This window comes from Ceratotherium simum, chromosome 21 (assembly GCF_057802395.1).
Source record: "Ceratotherium simum simum isolate JZ-2026a chromosome 21, ASM5780239v1, whole genome shotgun sequence".
Taxonomy (NCBI): domain Eukaryota; kingdom Metazoa; phylum Chordata; class Mammalia; order Perissodactyla; family Rhinocerotidae; genus Ceratotherium; species Ceratotherium simum.
In genome coordinates, this window is record NC_141920.1 from 12153292 (window position 1) to 12174591 (window position 21300).

Below are 21300 nucleotides of genomic sequence, written 5' to 3' on the forward strand. Positions count from 1 at the left end.
AAAAGCTGAGGCTCAGAGAGGTTAAGTAACTTGCCCAACGGCACGCAGCTAGTTAGTGACAAAGGTAAAGCTGCGGCCCTTGCTCGTAACGACAGCCTGTGACAGCAACAGTGCTCTGAGTCTCGCGTGATCCTGCGCATCTCACTGGCTCTCGGTATTTCCGTCCGTAAAATGGGGCCGAGGGATCCAGCCACCGGCTCAGGCGCGGTCGGGAGCGCAGTAGCGGGTCATCTGGGCCGGGGCACGTCCGGAAGGCGCAGGCCGGGGTCGCAGGGTCTGCGCTCGCAGCTCCGAGCCTCCACCGCCCGGCTCCAGGCGGGTTCCCATGACAACCCGGCTAGCCGCCATCCCGGGGCGACGGCGTGCGTCACTTCCGGCCCGTTTGTTTCCGGGTCGGAGCCCCGGCTGCGGCCCCGGGGCCCAGAGCGGGATCCCGCGGCGCCTCAGCTGCTCGTCCGCCCCCGCCGCCTCCTCCGCCGCCCGCGGGCCCCGGCCTCGCCCGGCCCGGCGCGCAGCCGCGGCCCGGCCTCCTTGGACCCGCCTCCTTGGGACGTCACGTCTTGGCCGAGTGTTTCCGGGTCGCGGCTGGCCCGGGTCCTGGTCTCGGTCCGCTGCGGGCGGCCGGAGCGGCGAGAGCCCAGGCGGGCCCGGCTCCGGCGGCGCGGCTCCTCGTTGCTTCGCTCGGCCGGGCGTCCTGGCGGCGGTGCCGGGTGAGTGCGGGGCGGCCGCGGGCGGAAACGGCCTGCGGGGCTCCCCGGGCGGAGGGGGCGCCCGACGCGGCGGGGCCCGGCCAGCCCGGGAGCGGGGTCCTCTCGCGGCGGCGGGGGCGACGGGCGGGGCCGCCCTTAGGGCGCCCGGGGTTCCCGCGTGGCTTCAGGGCCCGCACTCCCGGGGGCTGCCTCGCAGACTCCCGGGAGCGGCCATGGGGGGCCCCGGGCGGCTCGGGAGGAGGACCCCCTCTTCGGCGACGAGCCCAGCGGGACGCCCCGCGTCCACCGTGAGGCGGTTACCACGCAGTGGCCCCGGTCTCTGGCAGCAGGCCTGGGTTTGTACTCGCGGTGTGACCTTGGACGAGTCACTTCATCTGCGGAGCCTCAGTTGCCTGATTAGTTCCATGGGAGTGAACCTGCCTGCGAGGACCTCAGTGGGGATGGAAGGAGCATGCATGCGCAGCTCGGTGTCGGGCGTACAGCAGGCGTCTAACAAATGATAGCTGCTCTTAGTTCGTTCACAGACCCGTGCGGAGGGCCCGAGTTTGGGACTAGGCTGTTTTTCGCCACTGCTGTGGCCCTCCGAGGCTGGAGGAATGACCAGGCGGGGAAGAGCTGCCGCCGGCTTCTGTCCCCTGCGGGGCGGGGAAGCTGCTTCCTTCAGAGCTCCTCAGAGAGAGGCAGCTGCCGCTGGGGAAGCCTGCTTTCAGCACGCTGAGGTTATTTTCAGGGATTTGGAAGGCCTCTCTCTGAATTTCTCTGGAATCTGGCTGGGGTGTGGGGACACTGGTGTTTCACAGCCAGTGGAAGCTCCCTTGGATGTGTCCCGGGGGCCTCGGGCTCGAAATGAGAGCACGAGTAGGGTGCGGAGGTGGAGGGGGTTGAACTACTCTCCCCTCGCTGCTCTTTGGGGGCCGAGGGAACTCCGAGCTGGGGGAGCTGAACCAGGGATCTTGAAACCTGTGGACTGGGGCAATGCCCGGACCAAAATAGCTTCTGCCTGTGCAGGGAGGGGGGGCCTTCCAGTGCTGCCGGGGGAACATTTCTGCTTGAATGGGCCAGCTGAGATAAAGCCAGGCTAATGCTTTGCTACCCAGAGTCATTTCAGTGGGGTTTTAAACAGATACAGCTGTCTTTTGAGATGTTTAAAAAATAATAATTAAAAAGCCATCTCCTCCCTGACTGCAGTATCTCTCTCTTCATTGATTTGCTTTTCAGAGGGGGCCCAGATGGAGGGTGCAGGAAGTGCTGACCAGGCCTGTTGGCTCTGGGCACCCGCCTGACTCTGTTAGAGATGTCACAGTGCCATTTTTTTTTTTCTGCCAGACTGGCACGTCTTGGCGTTCCAATCCTTGGGTTGCTTGGAGAAATTAACGGCTTCTGTCACTGCGCTGTCTTGGTCTCCTGTAACCATGCTGTTTTTGCAGAGAGCGTGTTTTTTGTTGTTCTTGCAGAGTTCTGGGAATAAATTGCCGGCTCTATGCTCAGAAAAGACACTGGCTATGACCGGCCACAGTGCAGCCTGTATTCTCAGAAAATGTATTCAGGAGGGATGATGTCAGCTGCCTCATCACTGGCCGGTCTCTGGCCAGCCTATTCCCTTGGCCTTTGAGCTTACATCATAAGAAATTTGTGGTTCTTCCAGCCCCATTCTGTGTGGGAAGATGTGACTTTTGCTACTATCGGAATTTTTGGAACTCAACTCTGCTCGCCCTGTCCTAGGGCCCTTTCAAGTAGAGCTGTCCAGCAGACGCAACAGGACAGCTTTGCTTACAAGTGGCGCAGCTCAGAGCTCGAATCGGGGTGTTGGCATCAGGCTTAGGCTCAGATCTCAGATCCACTTCTTCCTAGCTTAGTGACTTAGGACAAGGGAGGTGGCCTCTCTGAGCCTCAGTCTCCTCTCCTTTAACCTTCGGGCTGTCATGTGGATTTCATTGATTTTCATCAAGCACTTGGCGGAGGGCCCTCACGTTCTAATCCCTGGGTAGATAGGACTAATTGTAACAATAAGTGAGTGAGATAAATGGCAAAAAGCACAGGGCTCAGGGCCTGCCAACCTGAGTTCAAATTCCAGGTCGGACCCTTTGAAGCTCTGTTGGGCAGGTTGTTTAACGGCTGAGCCTTGGTTTCCTCATTGTGGGGATTACACAGGATGATGGCAGTTAAACCAGAAAGCCCAATGCTTAGCACACAGTAGGACTTCAATAATTGTTAGTTTCCTTCTCTCTTTCCTTTCCTTAATTATCTTTTAGCATTCATTTTCTTTCACCTTCTTCCTCACCTACCTAGGTTGGTTCAAGATCTTCTTGGATGGGTTTTCCATCCTTAGCTTTAGGATTTTGAACACCACCTGGGCTATTTGGATCCCTTTTTCTTGTTTATTGTTTGCCAGCAATAAACAAGGGTGTGGACTGTGGTGTGATTACAGAGCAGCAGACGCAGAGCTTGAGGGTGGCTGACTTTGAAAAAAAAAAAAAATCAACCTCTATGGGCTCAAGCCTGACTTCCTTGGAGAAAAATCACAGCAGTGTTTAGGAGGCTTGAGGTCCCTCTGTTTAAATTGTTCTGAGATGTACCAAAAAACAGTGCCTGGGGCCAGAGGCAGGATGCAAGCTTCTCTTAGATAAATAAAAAATGGTAAATGCATATGGGTTTTTATTAGCAAGGACGGTGATGTCTTCTTTCAGGTTGCAATACAATTTTATTTTTTAAGAGAACATACATACTCGGATACTAGACAAAAAGCTCTTTCAACTAGAATTGAGGGCAAGGCTGTGTCTTCTCAACTGCTGTCGGCTACTGCCCCCTCCCCACCCCATATCCTCCCCCTGCAACCTAGCCCAGGGCCTGGAGCGAGGTAGGTGCTGCATGAAGGCTTGTTGAACTCAAGAATCATGGGGTGGTGGGAGGAACACAGGTACCAAGGCAGAAGGCTGAGCTCAGAATCTTGGATCCACCTTTTCCTAACCCCAAGCTACTTAAGGCATGTCATGTCGTGGAGCCCCTGTTCCTTCTCCCTCCAGCTGATCTCCCAGGATCCTTGGGAGAACTAAATGAGAAAGAAGTGGCGTCATGAGTGCCTACATCCTTTGCCTCATTCATTTCACCTGTTTTATCCAATGCCCGCTGTGTGCCAGGCTCTCTGTTAGGCATCACGGTGAACAAAACAGATGTGGCCCTTGCCTGTGTGGAGCTTTGTGGATAATGGGGGCATGCAAAGAGAGGAAGCTAGTAAATGAGTAAGTAAAGTTGATAATTTCCGATGGCGATTATCCCAGGCTAATGGGATAACGAGGGACTGGGAAGGTGGCAGGGCCTCTGAGGGATGACATTTGAGCTTGAGACCTGAGTGACGAGACTGAGCCAGATGTGGGAAGAACCAGAGGAAGAACGTGCAAAAGGAACCACATGGGGAAAGGTCCTGAGACAGAAATGAGCTCGACGTGTTTGAGGAACAGACAGAAAGGTCCGCGTCGGGGGAAGGGAAGGGAAAGACTGCTGTGAGGGGTGAGTGGGGCTCTGACCACGTAGAGCCTTTGACCTTGGTCAGGAGGTAGACTTGTATCCTACGTGGGCCTCTGTTTACCTCTTGTGCTCCCCAGATGTGTTTGTTCTGTTTGTTCTGAAGCATTGGGCTCCCTCAGCAGGGCAGTGGGGAGGAGAAGGTGGCCCCTCTGTGTCCCTAGTTCTCCTGCCCGTCTCACCCCTCACCTCCAGTTGAGACTCCTGGGAGTCTCCGAAAATCTGTGGAGGAGCCAGACGAGTGGCCCATGGAGACGGGGATGATTTTATTGACCTTATGATGATCGCCAGGCTTGTTGGCCTTTAGGGCTTCCTGAGCTGAACTCAGATCTGCTAAAGGACTCCACGTGCCCATCCCGTCCCACGGCAGCTTCCTTCTGGGTCCCTCGCCGTCTCCCACAGCCAGCAGGAGCCTCCTTCACTTGGACAGCAGATGTTTATGAAGCTCTGTGCTTAGGTTACCTCACTGAGTAATTCGGTCACGATTCTGGCACCCATGGAGCTTGTGGTCGGGAAAGGCAGGACAGGCGAGTGTGAACATGCACATCCCACCCACTTGGAGATAGTTGCCCCCCTCGGATCTGACTGTCTTGAGGATGCTTGGCATCTTGGAGGGCAGAGCACCTGCAGGCTCCAGGAATGGCTGCTTGTGTGTATCAAGGGCTTGCTTCGAGCCGGCACTCTGCGAAGAGCTTTATGTACTGATTGCATATAATCCTTCCACCAACTCTGGACTGTAGGTACCATTATTAACCTCCTTTTTCAGGTGAGAAAACTGAGGCCCAGAGAGGTTGAGGAATTTGCCCAAGTAACCTAGAGCAGTAGACCCAGGATTCACACCAGGCGGTCTGGCTCGGAGTCTCTGTAACCCGTGTGCTGTGTTGCCTGCCCTGGCCCTGGCAGTATGCCTCGATGAATCTACACGTGCTCCCAGCATTGTGGGCACCAAGAATATTGCTGGATCGGTACATGTTCTGTAACAAGTGGCCAAGCAGGCAGCAAGAGTGTATAAATGCTGTGTCCCAGCTCAGAACGTCCTGTTCTCCCAGCGAGACCGTGAGTCAAGGGGAATGCAGCTCTCAGAGGTGGATAAGAGCCCTCCCTGGGGGTCAGCAGCCAGCGGGGTCTCTCTCTCTTTTTTTGTGTGTGAGGAAGATCAGCCCTGAGCTAACATCCATGCTAATCCTCCTCTTTTTGCTGAGGAAGACCCCCCCCCCCCGCCCCGAGCTAACATCTATTGCCAATCCTCCTCCTTGTTTTTCCCCCCAAAGCCCCAGTAGGTAGTTGTATGTCATAGCTGCACATTCTTCTAGTTGCTCTGTGTGGGATGCGGCCTCAGCATGGCCGGAGAAGCCGTGTGTTGTTGCGCGCCCGGGATCCGAACCGGGGCCGCCAGCAGCGGAGGGCTCGCACTTAACCGCTAAGCCACGGGGCTGGCCCAGGGGGTCTCTTTTTAAAAGTGTAAATGTGATGTGTCCCTCTCTCCCTTGCTTTCAAGTCTTCAGGCGCTTCCCATGGCTCTCTGAATAAAATGTAAAATTCTTAATGTGCTCTCGGAGGCCTTGGGGAAGAGGATCCTGCTTATGCCTGCAGCTTCATGCCTTGTGGCCGCCCTCCTCCCGCTGCTTCAGCCACACTGGCTTTCTTTCTGTTCACATCCCAGGCTCCTTCCTCCTCAGGAAAGCAGGGCGTGGTGGTGAAGGGCATGGACTTTGGAGCCCAACTGCCACAGCTCTGATCTCAGCCTGCCTCTTAATACTTCTATAATGTTGGGCAAGTTTCTTACCGTCTCTGTCTCAGTTTTTATGTCTGTAAAATGGAGATAACAGTAGTACCTATCTCCCAGAGTTGTGTAGGAAGACGGGCCGCGTGAGCACATGTGAATACCTGGCACATAGTAGGCGCTGGTAGTGTTAGCTCAGGGCCTCTCTCCCTGCCGACGCCTCTGCTGGTACACCCTTCACCCACCTCTTTGCCTGGCGAACTCCTCATCCTTCAGGGCTAACCGTCACTGCCTTGGGGGCTTTTTAAAACTCCTTCTCACCACAAGACCAGGGTTGGTGCCCCTAATCATAGTTGTCATTTGTGAGTTCAGCAAAGTCAAGGGCCTTATCTGTCTTGTTTCCAGTACAGCCTCGCACACAGTACACGTTCAGTAAATGTGTTGAATGATTGAGCAGAAAGGGGCCCTGGGCTGGTGGTGCCAGTGTAGCTCAGGCCAGTTCTGCTGTTTGTTTGGTCTCAGCAGCCACGAGCTGGTTTGTGGACCATTTCCAGGATGACATGCTTCTTGTTCTTCTCTTCCAGAGCAGTCCGCTGGTCCAGGCGAGCAACATGTCAGTGCTTTTAGTCATGTCCCTGACTCCAGCCCAGATGCCATGGAGGAGATAAGGTAGCCTCCCGTCCCTGGATCCGATGGAGAAGCCCAGTTCAATGGATACAAAATACAAGGATGACTTATTTCGGAAGTACGTGCAGTTCCATGAGGGCAAAGTGGACGCCACCCCCAGCAAGCAGCGGCCTAGCGATGATGAGTACCTGCGGGTGGCGGCCTCGACCCTGCTCAGCTCACACAAGGTGGATCCCTTTTATCGATTCCGGCTGATCCAGTTCTATGAGGTGGTGGAGAGCTCCCTGCGCTCGCTGAGCTCCTCCAGCCTGCGGGCTTTGCACTGCGCCTTCAGTGTGCTCGAAACGATGGGCGTCAACCTCTTCCTCTACCCGTGGAAGAAGGAATTCAGAAGCATCAAGGTAAGGTCTAGGGAAGGGCCCTCTGCACTGGTCTCCCTTCTCGCCCCTTCCAGTCCATCTTGAGAGGGCTTGTGCCCACCTGCTCACATCCCTCCTCTGCCCCCAGACCCTCTTGCACACCCCACTGCCTTTGAGATACCAGAATTACCCCCCTGGCTCCCCACCTTGCCTGTCTGTCCAGTGTCATCTCTTAGCTGGGCCCCGCCCCGGCAGCTCACATCTGAAGCTGTGAGGTTGGAAAGGTAGGCAGCACCCCAGGTATGCAGGGCCTTGAAGCCAGGGCAGAGGGCTTGGGTTTATTCTAAGTGGGCTGGGAAGCAGGGCAGTGCTGAGATCTGGTGTACGTTTGAAAAGAATCCTTCTGGCTGTTGTATGGGAACTAGACTGCAGAGGGGCAAGAGTGGGGCAGGGAGACCCGTTAGGAGGCTGCACAGATGTGCGGGTCCCCAGAGAGATGGTTTAGACGAAGTGGTAACAGCCAGAAGGAGGGAGGAGGATGAATTTGAGAGACAGAGAATCCTGAATCGTTCCAAAGGCAGCTCAGGCTCTTCAGTCTGACGTACTGGAACCTACGTAGAAATGCCGGAAAGGAATATTCTCGTTGCTCATTGGACATTCTGTCTCTAATCCGATCCCCTTTCTTCCCGTGTTTGCCCTGTGTCCTCCTTGTAAGGCGCAGAGCCGCTGTGCCCATGTAGACAGTGGCTTTGTTCCTGCGCTTCAGAAGGCAGTCATGTGTAGCCTCCCTCGAGACAGCGTGCGGAGCTGTTGGTGAGCATTGGCCTCTGCCCGCTGTCGTGAGGCGCTGAGGCGCTCCTTCCCTTGCCCCTCCTCTCCCTGCACGCTCCCCTTCAGACTTGGATGTCCTGGGCTATGACGCAGTCTCCGTCGTGTGTCTCAGAGAGAAAATGCTGCCTCTCTTTTTTTGCCCTCTTCCTTCTCCTAGACCTACACGGGCCCCTTCGTTTATTATGTCAAGTCAGCATTACTGGAAGAGGACGTCCAAACTATCCTGAATTACATGGGCTACGTGCCCGAGCTGGGGACTGCGTACAAGCTCAGAGAGCTCGTGGAGACCCTCCAGGTGAAGATGGTCTCCTTTGAACTCTTTCTGGCCAAGGTGGAGTGTGAGCAGATGCTGGAAATCCACTCACACGTCAAGGACAAGGGCTACTCTGAGCTGGACGTGGTGAGCGAGCGCAAGAGCAGCGCAGAGGATGTGCGCAGCTGCTCGGATGCCCTGCGGCGGCGGGCCGACGGCCGGGAGCACCTCACAGCCTCCATGGCCCGTGTGGCACTCCAAAAGTCGGCCAGCGAGCGGGCGGCCAAGGACTACCACAAGCCCCGCGTGACCAAGCCCTCGAGGTCGGTGGACGCCTACGACAGCTACTGGGAGAGCCGGAAGCCGCCCCTGAAGGCCTCGTTGAGCCTGCGGAAGGAGCCGGTGGCAGCAGACTTGGGGGACGACCTCAAGGACGAGATCATCCGCCCGTCCCCCTCGCTCCTGGCCATGTCCAGTTCCCCGCATGGCAACCTGGATGACCTTCCATCCCCCTCCTCCAGCAATGGCCTTGGCCTGCTGCGTGGCACGTACTTCTCCCCTCAGGATGACGTGGATCTGTACACAGACTCGGAACCTAGGACCACGTACCGGAGGCAGGATGCCCTGCGGCCGGACGTGTGGCTGGTCAGAAATGATGCCCACCCCCTGTATCACAAGCGCTCGCCCCCTGCCAAAGAGTCTGCCCTATCCAAGTGCCAAAACTGTGGTCTGTCCTGCAGCTCCTCCCTCTGCCAGCGCTGTGACAGCCTGCTCGCCTGTCCCTCGGCCTCCAAGCCCAGCGCTTTCCCCAGCAAGGCGTCCGCCCATGACAGCCTGGCCCACGGGTCTGCTCTGCGGGAGCGGTATGCAGGCCAGACTCAGGGCCTCGACCGGCTGCCGCACCTCCACGCAAAATCCAAGCCCTCCCCCACAGCCACCTCCCGCTGTGGCTTCTGTAACCGCCCAGGCGCCACCAACACTTGCACCCAGTGTTCAAAAGTCTCCTGCGACACCTGCCTCAGCGCCTACCATTATGATCCCTGCTGCAAAAAGGGTGAGCTGCACAAGTTCCTGCCCAACAACCAGCTGAACTTCAAGTCCACCCAGCTCTCCCATCTCGTGTACAGGTAGACTCGAGCGCGCGCCTCCCGCTACAAGGGCTACACCCCTGACCTGTGTGGTGTCATGGGGAAGGCGTGTTCAGGCGGTGATCTCAGAGGCAGAGGCCCGCACTCGGCCGTGGAGCTGCCAGGGCTCGTGGGGCCGGCTGCACCGTGTGGGAGTTCACTTAGCGACTCATCTTTCAACCGATGGCTGCTTTGTCGCCTGACAAGGGAGAGGTGGCACTATCCGTTCAGATTAATTTTTGCTAATCTCTCCACTCCCTCATCTGTTGTTTTGTTTTTTTTTTAAGAGAATGTCTGTCTCTGGGACTCTTGCCATGCTCACCACTCCCGCTGCAAAGCCAACTTGGACGAGGAAGGGCCCTCCAGGTCACCTCCACACGTGCACCTGGAGCGGCGAGCTAGAGGCCTGTTGGCTTGTGAAATGAGCCCTCCTGCCACACTGGGCCTCTTCCAGCGGCTCATCCTTTCGCCGCCCCTCCCCAGATACAAGGATCCCCAGCTCACTCCCCGCCACGTCACTCCCTTCGGTTCAGAGGTGAACCGAGTCCAGTATTAGCTGAATGTCATCCTGATGCCACCACAGCTCCGTTCAGCCCGTGGTGTCTGTGCACTTTGCTCCAGCGCCTTGCAGTGTGGACCTTCCGCAGCGGGACTGACTGGTTGCCCCTTTCTGTTGTTTGCACATGCCCCTCTTACTGTACTGTAAATAGATATTTTTGAGATTTATTTTTAAATAAATATTCAACTTGCTGTGTGTTTCAAAGTGGTTAAAACATTAACTATGTAGCTGTTTATAAAAACGCCCGGGTTCTTTAGTCTTCCAAGGGAGGGCCTCAGGCCCTTCCATGTGTATCCTCCACTCACCACAGCCCGAGGGTAGAGCGGAGAGTGTGGGGGCAGAGGAGGAGCAGAGACGATGCCCTGAGTTGGTGGAGAGCCACTGTCTTCCCTACAATAAATTTCTACACCTACCTCCAGTGTGCACCTAGGGGGTTAGTGCGGGCCGTGAGGCCTGTGCGCCTGCAGACTGATAACCTAGTGACGATTCAGGAACCTCACCGTGCGGATCCACAGCCTGGTCTTTGCTACTTGCTGAGTGTGAACCTTGCGCTCCAAACTTCTTCTTGAGTCTCATTTCAGAAGGAAAGGCATTTGGGATTCCCACCACCCCTCCACCTCGGTCCTCTTCTCTTCACCTGTTTCCAGGACTCTGCAGCATTTGCGATCCTTTTGCACTAAGAGTGGGCAGGAGTCAGCGTGTGCCCATCAGACGTGTCTCCTGAGATCAGCTGAGCCTAAGCTTCCAGACCTGAAGGCCTCTTCAACTCCTCATGTGAATTACTGACCCCTGGATTTTCCTTTTGGGGTGCAGAGCAGGAGTGGGGCAAGAGTTTGAAAATAAAACCACTTCCTTGTGAACTAATATATTTTAGCCATAAGTGTTTGTGATGTATAGAATGTCATAGGAATTTACATGCAATGGGTTTTCCCTGGTAGAAGGAGGTATTCAGCTCTTGAGCAAATTTAAATCTGGCTGAGTCCTGAGGCTACTGAATTTGCTGATGTCCTTCCAACTCAGTTGAGTGATTTTAAGGTTTTCAAAATCTGTGGCTCTTTTTTTATATATCTAGATCACATGTAGATATTCAATGTGTATATACAGCTGAATTTCAACCAACTTTATTACTAAGAGCAGCCCATTCTGGGGCATTCATCTTTGATGTTCTTCCTTTTCACATGTCAGAAGTGTCGATGGCTGTCCCACTCCCGAGAGCTCTAGTTTTTCTAGTTTTCCATTTCCAGATCGTTCCAGCACTACAGTAACTCTTAACCACCTGTGATGCCACGTGACTTACACAGCCGAGAAAAGCAGGAACCACTCACTTGTGCTGGGAGAGAAAGTCCAGTGTACGTTTCCTCACGGAAGAACTGTGTCCGTGCACTGGAATGGGAAATGCTATGACCGTGCTTCTTGGTGTGTATCTTACCGTATGAGGTTGCTGTGATTGAGATAAATATATGCTAATTTAAAAATGCAGATGTTTTGCATTTGATTTCTACCAAGAGTTGAAATGTTGAGAGATGATTTAAAAGAAAATAAAGTGTCTTCCATTGTTAAATGAAGTGTTTAGGGTTTTATGTCCGCCCTCCTCGCTGCTTTGAAGTTTGGGTTGCTCAGGTTTTGGTGTTTTTGTTGCTCAAGCCATATTTAGTTCTTTAGTGATGGGGCTCACATTTTCTCCTCCATGAAACTGATAAATAATAATAGCCAGTGTTTGAGTGCTTATACTGTGAACCAGGCACTTCGTATGCTGAGACTTCACGTGCGTGGTCTCATGATAATCTCAGTCCTCCTGTGGGATAGGTCCTGTTCTGATCCCCGTCTTACAGATGGGGAAACAGGTGTAGAGTTCAGCCCTGTTTCCCAGGAGTTTCCCATAGAAATGATTGTTGGTGGTGACTGACAGGCATTAAATAACATTGAAGGACATTATGAAAAAAAATCCAGTCTTAATTCTTTTGATCCACTTAAATGCCTCAAGGAAGAAATCAGTTTAACGCTAGCTTGTCTTTAACAATGAGAAAGAAGACATCAGGCTCAGAGCCTTGGGCAGAATCTTAGGTTTTCAGTTACTTTCTATTTGGGGCAGCCATACTGCTTTTCCATCTACAGCAATGGTAGTAGATTGCTTTAAAAGCCAATTTAAGGTGTTTTAGAAATGAGAGTTGGCTTAAAGCAAAAGAGACGGCAAAATCGTGGTGCTGTAAGAGCAGCTGTGGTCTGGGGCCGCCTGGCTTTGGGCACGATGCTGACCGCCTGGCTTTGGGCACGATGCTGACCGCCTGGCTTTGGGCACGATGCTGACCGCCTGGCTTTGGGCACGATGCTGACCGCCTGGCTTTGGGCACGATGCTGACCGCCTGGCTTTGGGCACGATGCTGACCGCCTGGCTTTGGACACGATGCTGACCGCCTGGCTTTGGACACGATGCTGACCGCCTGGCTTTGGACACGATGCTGACCGCCTGGCTTTGGGCACGATGCTGACCGCCTGGCTTTGGGCACGATGCTGACCGCCTGGCTTTGGGCACGATGCTGACCGCCTGGCTTTGGGCACGATGCTGACCGCCTGGCTTTGGGCACGATGCTGACCGCCTGGCTTTGGGCACGATGCTGACCGCCTGGCTTTGGGCCGCGATGCTGACCGCCTGGCTTTGGACACGATGCTGACCGCCTGGCTTTGGACACGATGCTGACCGCCTGGCTTTGGGCACGATGCTGACCGCCTGGCTTTGGGCACGATGCTGACCGCCTGGCTTTGGGCACGATGCTGACCGCCTGGCTTTGGGCACGCGATGCTGACCGCCTGGCTTTGGGCACGATGCTGACCGCCTGGCTTTGGGCACGATGCTGACCGCCTGGCTTTGGGCACGATGCTGACCGCCTGGCTTTGGGCACGATGCTGACCGCCTGGCTTTGGGCACGATGCTGACCGCCTGGCTTTGGGCACGATGCTGACCGCCTGGCTTTGGGCACGATGCTGACCGCCTGGCTTTGGGCTGCGTGCTGACCGCCTGGCTTTGGGCCCGATGCTGCCCGCCTGGCTTTGGGCACGATGCTGACCGCCTGGCTTTGGGCACGATGCTGACCGCCTGGCTTTGGGCACGATGCTGACCGCCTGGCTTTGGGCACGATGCTGACCGCCTGGCTTTGGGCACGATGCTGACCGCCTGGCTTTGGGCACGATGCTGACCGCCTGGCTTTGGGCCGCGATGCTGACCGCCTGGCTTCGGGCGCGATGCTGCACGCCTGGCTTCGGGCCGGATGCTGCCCGCCTGGCTTTGGGCACGATGCTGACCGCCTGGCTTTGGGCACGATGCTGACCGCCTGGCTTTGGGCACGATGCTGACCGCCTGGCTTTGGGCACGATGCTGACCGCCTGGCTTTGGGCACGATGCTGACCGCCTGGCTTTGGGCACGATGCTGACCGCCTGGCTTTGGGCCGATGCTGACCGCCTGGCTTTGGGCACGATGCTGACCGCCTGGCTTTGGGCACGATGCTGACCGCCTGGCTTTGGGCCGCGATGCTGACCGCCTGGCTTTGGGCACGATGCTGACCGCCTGGCTTTGGGCACGATGCTGACCGCCTGGCTTTGGGCCGCGATGCTGACCGCCTGGCTTTGGGCACGATGCTGACCGCCTGGCTTTGGGCACGATGCTGACCGCCTGGCTTTGGGCACGATGCTGACCGCCTGGCTTTGGGCACGATGCTGACCGCCTGGCTTTGGGCACGATGCTGACCGCCTGGCTTTGGGCACGATGCTGACCGCCTGGCTTTGGGCACGATGCTGACCGCCTGGCTTTGGGCACGATGCTGACCGCCTGGCTTTGGGCACGATGCTGACCGCCTGGCTTTGGGCACGATGCTGACCGCCTGGCTTTGGGCACGATGCTGACCGCCTGGCTTTGGGCACGATGCTGACCGCCTGGCTTTGGGCACGATGCTGACCGCCTGGCTTTGGGCACGATGCTGACCGCCTGGCTTTGGGCCCGATGCTGCCCGCCTGGCTTTGGGCACGATGCTGACCGCCTGGCTTTGGGCACGATGCTGCCCGCCTGGCTTTGGGCACGATGCTGACCGCCTGGCTTTGGGCACGATGCTGACCGCCTGGCTTTGGGCACGATGCTGACCGCCTGGCTTTGGGCACGATGCTGACCGCCTGGCTTTGGGCACGATGCTGACCGCCTGGCTTTGGGCACGATGCTGACCGCCTGGCTTTGGGCACGATGCTGACCGCCTGGCTTTGGGCCGCGATGCTGACCGCCTGGCTTTGGGCACGATGCTGACCGCCTGGCTTTGGGCACGATGCTGACCGCCTGGCTTGGGGCACGATGCTGACCGGCTGGCTTTGGGCACGATGCTGACCGCCTGGCTTTGGGCACGATGCTGACCGCCTGGCTTTGGGCACGATGCTGACCGCCTGGCTTTGGGCACGATGCTGACCGCCTGGCTTTGGGCACGATGCTGACCGCCTGGCTTTGGGCACGATGCTGACCGCCTGGCTGCATTGGCCTCGGCTGTTGGGGAAGAGACTGAACAGCTTTCTCCATTTCATGCCCTGGCTGAACGAATATCCAGGCCTCCGGCCAGACCAAGGCCCAGGTGCTGGGTTTGGTTTTAGCTACAGCATAGGAAATAGCACCGCCATCCTGGCTGCCAGGAACAGCAGCTTCCTAGAGATGAACACCCAGCCTGGGAGAGCAAAGGAAGCCAGACACTCGCTCCCACGTCCGAAGCGGAGCAGAGACTTGGAGCAGATTGCTTAATCTGTGTACGTAAATGACAAGCATGTTTAAACAACATCAGGCCCACCAGCTGTACAGTGTTAGCTCTGCTGCCAGCTCCGAGCACCGATCTGTGGTACCCCACACGCCTGATTACCAATGTCAGAGGGATGAGAGTGTGGCAGACACTGCGAATGGAACCCCCATCTCCGCTCACCCCTTCTCCCTTGGTAATGGAAGCCCTGATTTGTAGACATATGGCCACCCAGACTAAAGACTGCCTTTCCCTGCCTCTTCTGCGGCCAGGCATGGTCATGTGACTGTGTTGGGTCCCTGGGATGGAGAAGTGCTTTGTGTGGCTTCTAACACATGTTCTTCAAAGAAGGGAGCTTGTCCCTCTTCCCACCCTGATCCTCCTTCCTGGCTAGAACAGCTGTGCTGGCTGGAAGGGAGCAGCCGTGTGAGACCCTGAGGTGGAAGCCAAGTGAAGAAGAGGCTGGGGCGGCAGCTGGAAGGGGCTTGGTCCCTGATGCTTGGGAAGCCACCATCATACCTGGCCTGTCTCGCCTACCTCCAGAGTGTTCATATAAGAAAAGCTATTATCTTGCTTAAATCACAGTTTTTCCATTTGCTCATTTAAAACTTTTTATTTACAGAAGGAGCGAGAGACTAATATAACGAACCCTCATGTATATTGGACCCAGCTTCCACGGTTCAACAGTTAGCAGCTTGTGGCCACCTGGTTTCCTCTACCTGGCCATCCTCCCTGACTCCTAAATTCCTTTGAAGCCAGTTGCAGATATCGATTTCATTTGTGAATACTTCAGTGTGTGTATCTAAAAGACACGGACTTTTAAAACACAATACCATTATCACATCTAAATTTTTATAACAATTCTTTAATAGTGACAAATATCCAGTCAATGTCCCCAGGTCCAGTCGTCATCAACCCATGGTTTTGGAACAGTTTGTTTGTATCAGGGCCCAAATAAGGTCTCTGTGTTGCCGATGGTGGATAGATCTTTAAATCCTCTTTATAGACCATCCCGGTAGAGTATAGGGGCCCCATCTTTCTGTTTTTCTTTCCTGGAAATGTATTTGCTGAAGAAACGGGATTATTCGTCCTTCGGCATTTGCCTGAGTCTCGATTCTGCTGATTGCAGTCCTTGCTGTTGTTTAACAGGTTCTTCCGTTCTCCCCATCTCCTGAAAATTGGTAGTTGGCTCTTCCTTTTTTTCCAGTTCCTACTGTTTATTTGCACCGATTATACAAAAGTAGAAAAATAAACATTTCTTGTGGGTCTGAGTCAGAGCGGCAGCTCCATAAATAAGGGTGAGAGGAAATAACTTAAGGCAGGGATGGGGCTTAGTTCATAAATAAGGTCTGTGTTCCAGACGGGCAGGGGTGGGTCCGGCTTCTCAGACGCACAGGTCTCCGCTGGCAACACATTTCAGGTCCCGAGTGAGGAGGCGGAAGAGGTTGAACGTGATGGAGGCCTCGAGGCAGCCTTGGGACTCCTTCTTCTCGGCCTCCTGGAGCCTGTGCAGCCAGTGGTGGAGGCGGCCCCGGGGCCTGGGGCCTGCTGTGGGCTGAGCCAGGACACAAGCCTGGAGCTTGGAGTGGATGTGGCGCAGCGTGTGAAGGGGCTGGTCCAGGACGGCCCCCAAGGCCGAGTCAGCCGCAGTCCTCAGGACCTTCAGCGTCAGGTGTAGCTCAGCCTCCAGGGCCACAGGGCGCTCCCACACCTGCAGCGGCCTCAGGTCCCTGGTCCTGGGGAAGAGGCGAGCGCTGCAGCTCCAGCTCTTCAGCAGGAGCGACTCTTCCAAGGCATCCTTGGCCTTCTTGAAGGCTTCCAGCTCCCGCGGCGACAGAGACTGGAACCTGCCCATGTGGCAGCCCCTCCAGGTTGTGGTGGGCTTGGAAGTGGGGACAGGGCCTGCTGTGGCCAGGCCCAGCAGCACAGTCACCAGCACTGGGACCCAAGCTGTAGCCATGGCCAAATCTCAACTGCTCCTCCGGCTGCATGGCTCTGCTTTTAGCCAGGCTCCCTGGGCAGTCCCAGGTGATGTGTGTAAAGCGAAAAGGCAAATGCAAGTTGGAATCTCCACTTTGACTGAAAAGGCATGAGGGGGTGGGGCCAGCCGCTGAACTAGGTGAGTCCAGACCTGTGCAGAGAAGGAAAGAGAAACTGAAATTCCATCTCGGGGAGAGCCTTGTTTCTGAGAAGTCCCTGTGTCTGGAGAATCTCCAGTTGAGGACTCCTGGGGCAGCCTCCAGGTAGCTGGCTTTGGGGAGCCCCGGGGTGAGGCGGAGGCAGGTGGAGGGATGGGAAACTGGCTCACAGAGGGGCGGGGCCTGGGGGGGGTGGGTGAGGCTGCCAGAGTGGCAGAGAGGGGGCATACCTTTGATGCGCAGAAGTTTCAAGTTTGCTGTGTGGTCCCATTTGTCTACTTTTGCTTTTGGTGTCATAGCCAAGAAATTATTGCCAAATCCAATGTCATGAAACTTTTCCCCATGTTTTCTTCTAGGACTTGCATAGTTTTAGGTCTTATTTAGACCTTTAATCCATTTTGAGTTAAGTTTTGTGTATGGTGTAAGGTAAAGGTCTAACTTCATTCTCTTGCATGTGGATATCCAGTTCTCCTAAAACCATTTGTTGAGACGGTCTTTTCTCCATTGGGTGGTCCTGGCTCCCTTGTTGAAGATCATTTGACCGCATATGTGAGGGTTTATTTCTGAGCTCTCTATTCTGTTCCGTTGGTCTATATGTCTATCCTTATGCCAGTACCACACTATTTTGATTGCTGTGGTTTTGTATATAGTATGTTGTCAAATCAGGAAGTGCAAGGCCTCTAACATTGTTCTTCTTTTTCAAGATTGTTTTGGCTATTCAGGGTCACTTGAGAACTCATATAAATTTTAGGATTTTTCTTTTCTATTTCTGCAAAAAATGCCATTGGGATTTTGATAGGGATTGCACTGAATCAGTAGATTGCTTTGGGTAGTATGGACATTTTAACAATATTAAGTCCTTCAACCCATGAACAGGGGATGTCTTTCCATTTATTTATGTCTTCTTTAATTTCTTTCAGCAATGTTTTGTAGTTTGTAGTGTACAAATCTTTTGCCTCCTTAATTAAGTTTATTCTTAAATATTTTATTATTTTTGATGCTATTTTAAATGGAATTGCTTTTGTAATTTCCTTTTCAGATTATTCACTGTTCATGTATAGAAAGCAACTGATTTTTTTGTGTTGATTTTGTATCCTGCAGCTTGGCTGAATTCATTTATTAGTTCTAACAGGTTTTTTTGTGGAATGTTTAGGGTTTTCTACATATAAGATTATGTCATTTGAGAACAGATATAATTTTACTTCTTTCTTTCCAATTTGGACGCCTTTTATTTCTTTTTCTTGCCTAATTGCTCTGGCTAGGACTTCCAGTGCTGTGTTGAATGGAAGTGGCGAGAGTGGGCATCCTTCTCTTGTTCCTGATCTTAGAGGAAACGCTGTCAGCCTTTCACCATTGATTGTGATGTCAGCTGTGGCACACAGGTTTTCATATGTGGCCTTTCTTTTGTCAAGGTAGTTTCCTTCTATTCCTAGTTTGTTGAGTGTTTTTATCATGAAAGTGTGTTGGGTTTTGTCAAATGCTTTTTCTGCATTGAGATGATCATGTGGTTTTTGTCCTTCATTCCGTTTACGTGGTATTTTTCACACGGTGGTTGACTTTCGAGGTCTGCTCAACTTTGGCTTTGATCTTTTGGTTAAGGATGCTTCACAGACGTTGTATTCTTTCAGCAGGAGGCACACGATATGGAGTTCGCTCTGTTAGGGATATTAACAGCCGTTAAGGCTGTTACTTAGTACTTAGATCCATTATTTCATTAGAGCTTGCAAAAGGGAGATATTCCAATTCTAGTACAGTCGGCCCTCCATATCTGAGGGTTCCACATCCTTGGATTCAGCTAACTCTGGACTGAAAAGCCTGCAGTGGTTTCGTCTGTGCTGAACATGTACAGACTTTTTTTTCTTGTCATTATTCTCTAAACAGTACAGTATAACAACTATTTACATAAGCATTTACATTGCATTAAATATTATAAGTGAACTAGAGATGATTTAAAGTGTATGGGAAGATGGTGTAGTATATGCAAATACTGCGCCATTTTATATGAGGGACTTGAGCATCCGTGGGTTTTGGTATCTACTGGGTGTCCTGGAACCCGTCCCCTGAGGACACCCAGGGACAACTGTATTCCTTCTTTGTTTGGCAACTGGAATACTTCTATAACAAGAAACCCCCCTGTGGTGGTGTGAATCTATACCAGTGATAAAACTGCACAGAACTACACACACGCACGCACGCACGCACGCGCGCACACACACACACACAGCAGTGCATGTAAAACTGGAGTAATCTGAACAAGGTCCATGGATTGTGCCCAAGTCAGTTTCCTGGTTGTAATAGTGTTCTGTAGTTATCCAGGATGTTACCACTGGGGGGAACTGGGTGCAGGGTACCTGGGACCTTTCTGTATTATTTTTTGGCAACTTACTGTAAATCTATGATTATTTTTTTAAAAAGTTAAAAAGAAACTTCCCTCATCTACTGTTTGACTACCAGTGGTACTGTTTGAAAAAGGTAGGATAAATGCTTAATTCTTTCCCTTTATTTTTACTTAGAACAATGAGTTGATGCCTTCTAATCCCCCAACAGTGACTGATTTTTAAAAAGTATCATTATGAACTCATTGATTTCGGTAAATTTTAAATATTAAATCCATTGCATTATTGTTATTGATGCTCAAATTCCTGTCTTTGGCCAGTAGGAACCTCCTCGAGCTGGCTCCTGAGTCCTTCTAACATGACCCTGAAACCTTTGCTTCCTCACTATCTGGTGTGACAAGGTGCTCCAGGTTCATCTTGGACATTTCCTGCCCAAGTCCTGGAATCAGATGCTTCTCCAAAGAGCCCTGGGTCCTTTTCCTGTGAAATGGAGACAACAGTCTGAGAGCTAAGGGTCTTCCTGCCACTGGGTTGGTCATTGTTTCTAGGGCTTTTCAATGCGCAGAGCTAGGAACAGGTTTGTGTTTTTTTAAAGACAAAATACATCATAAGTTCATACTTATACTTTAAAAATTCAGGACCGACAGCGTTTTTACTTAACTTCGTTTATCTTTCTTTTCCCACGCTGGGAATCCTGGTTCTCAAGGACTCCAGGGAAGCCAGTACTAATTTTGATTTTGTCACCCATGACTACACCTAATCCTGACTGGTAGAAAGGAGTCCTGGCCTGGGCCGGCCCTGGAGAGCGTCTCAGTGCCTCCCCACAGAGCGGGGGCCGGAGAGTGAGGAGCATCTGCAAGGTCACACGACATGAACTGCTGGTCGGCCGCTGCTCCGTTAGGAAGGGAACCGTCAGGGATGCAGGTGGGGCAGGGGGTGTAATGCGGTCCAGGCAGTTCCTAACCATCCCTCCCCCACCCCACAGGAGCCCTGACCCTGCGTTGACCTCTCCTCACACTCTCACTGCGCTGGGCCGCGTCCCTAAGCACCATCATCTCACAACATTGTTTTGCCTGGTTGTCGATGCACTTCTTATCCTGTATTCCTCCGCAGCCTGCTTCCCCCTCCTCACAACATTTTGAGATTTGTCCACGTTGATATATTCATTCTAGCTTCATCCATCCATCCACCCGTCCTCACTGCTTCCAATTCATGTTCCTTACGTTACTGTGCCACAGCTTATCCGTTCTCCTAGTGAGAAATATTTAGCATGTTTCCAATAATTTGCTATTACAAATATTCTTGTGGGTGTCTCCTGGTGCATGAGTGTGTAAGAATTTCTGTGGGCAGGGGTGGGCAGGCTTTTTCTGTAAATGGCCAGATAGTGAATATTGTAGGCTTTGGGAGCCAAGAGGCCAAAAAAAAAAAAAAAAAAAGTTTGTACTTATATAACAAAAGAGCAAACAAATTTCCATAAATTTATTAAAAAATTTAAAACTGTATGGACACTGACATTTGAATTTTATATAATTGTCACGTCATGAAATCTTCTTCTTCTGAATTCTTTTTCCACCATTGAAAATGTTAAGAACCAGCCTTGGCTCTCTGGTGGCACAGCCACAGGAGCAGGCTGGGTTTGCCCTCAGGCCGTCGTGTGCGCATCCTTGCTCTCCAGGGCATAACCTGAGGAGAGGAATTGCTGGGTTGAGGGGTCACAGGCGTCTCTCAGGCGTCTCTCACTTGCCTAGGCGTGGCCGGCTTGGTCTCCAAGGTGACTCCATCCATTTGGACTCCAGTGGAGGATGGACGATGACACTTGTGCTTCCCCAGTGCTCTCACGGCGTCACGTCTCCGTCTAACACACTGCTCCTTGCATTCTGGTTCCATTTGTAATCACATTGTGAAAAGTGAAGATAATACGTTGTGTGTTCCTTATTGTTGAATAAATGTTCTTTATGAAAGAAATAGAAAATATATACAAACGATAAGATTTTTTAAGTTACCCATAATCTTTCCACTCAGAACCAAAGTCACAACTTGCCACCTGTCATTCCAGATTTTTTCCAATATATATGCATAATTAATTTAATTTTTAGAGGCTAATACTATATACATTGTTTTGGAATCTGCTTGTCTCACTTCATGAAGCTGTAGCAGTTAGGATTATTTTTGTTGTTAGTAACTTATTGGGGGTTGTGGGGCCCTCAACTTTGTGTGTGGTCCTTCCCCACAGCCTTCTTGGCCTCCAAGACAAATACTTCCTCCCTGGCTTGTTCCCCTCCACCTGAGCACTTTTTCTAGTTGAGAAAAGGGTTGAAGTGTGAGTGAAAAGTACCCAGGTCCTTCAGTGGCGG

The 21300-nt window shown here is 52.9% G+C and overlaps 2 protein-coding genes across 3 annotated transcripts; one reads left to right on the forward strand and one right to left on the reverse strand.

Moving 5' to 3' along the window:
- The first annotated feature begins 464 nt into the window (after window positions 1-464).
- Window positions 465-11272, forward strand: SPATA2 (spermatogenesis associated 2). Of its 2 annotated transcripts, none has more exons than XM_087445124.1 (3): window positions 465-710; window positions 6540-6983; window positions 7930-11272. In XM_087445124.1, exons 2-3 carry the CDS (start codon window positions 6648-6650, stop codon window positions 9154-9156), a joined length of 1563 nt encoding a protein of 520 aa, XP_087301250.1. In that variant the 5' UTR covers window positions 465-710; window positions 6540-6647; the 3' UTR covers window positions 9157-11272. The 2 variants fall into 2 exon arrangements, with proteins under 2 accessions (XP_087301250.1, XP_087301251.1); XM_087445125.1 differs by lacking the exon at window positions 465-710 and adding an exon at window positions 1726-3949.
- A 4081-nt stretch (window positions 11273-15353) lies between these two features.
- LOC101394473 (interferon lambda-1-like) lies at window positions 15354-16636 on the reverse strand. Its single transcript, XM_004430284.3, has one exon. The coding sequence runs from the start codon at window positions 16430-16432 to the stop codon at window positions 15857-15859; it is 576 nt and encodes a 191-aa protein (XP_004430341.1). The 5' UTR covers window positions 16433-16636; the 3' UTR covers window positions 15354-15856.
- Window positions 16637-21300: the final 4664 nt, after the last annotated feature.

Excerpts from the sequence above, each read along its gene's own strand:
- SPATA2 (XM_087445124.1), top strand. The coding sequence starts at position 6,648 with ATGGAGAAGCCCAGTTCAATGGATACAAAATACAAGGATGACTTATTT. Across the intron at positions 6,984-7,929 it reads AGGAATTCAGAAGCATCAAG|ACCTACACGGGCCCCTTCGT; the intron begins GTAAGGTCTAGG and ends TCCTTCTCCTAG.
- LOC101394473 (XM_004430284.3), bottom strand. The coding sequence starts at position 16,432 with ATGGCTACAGCTTGGGTCCCAGTGCTGGTGACTGTGCTGCTGGGCCTG.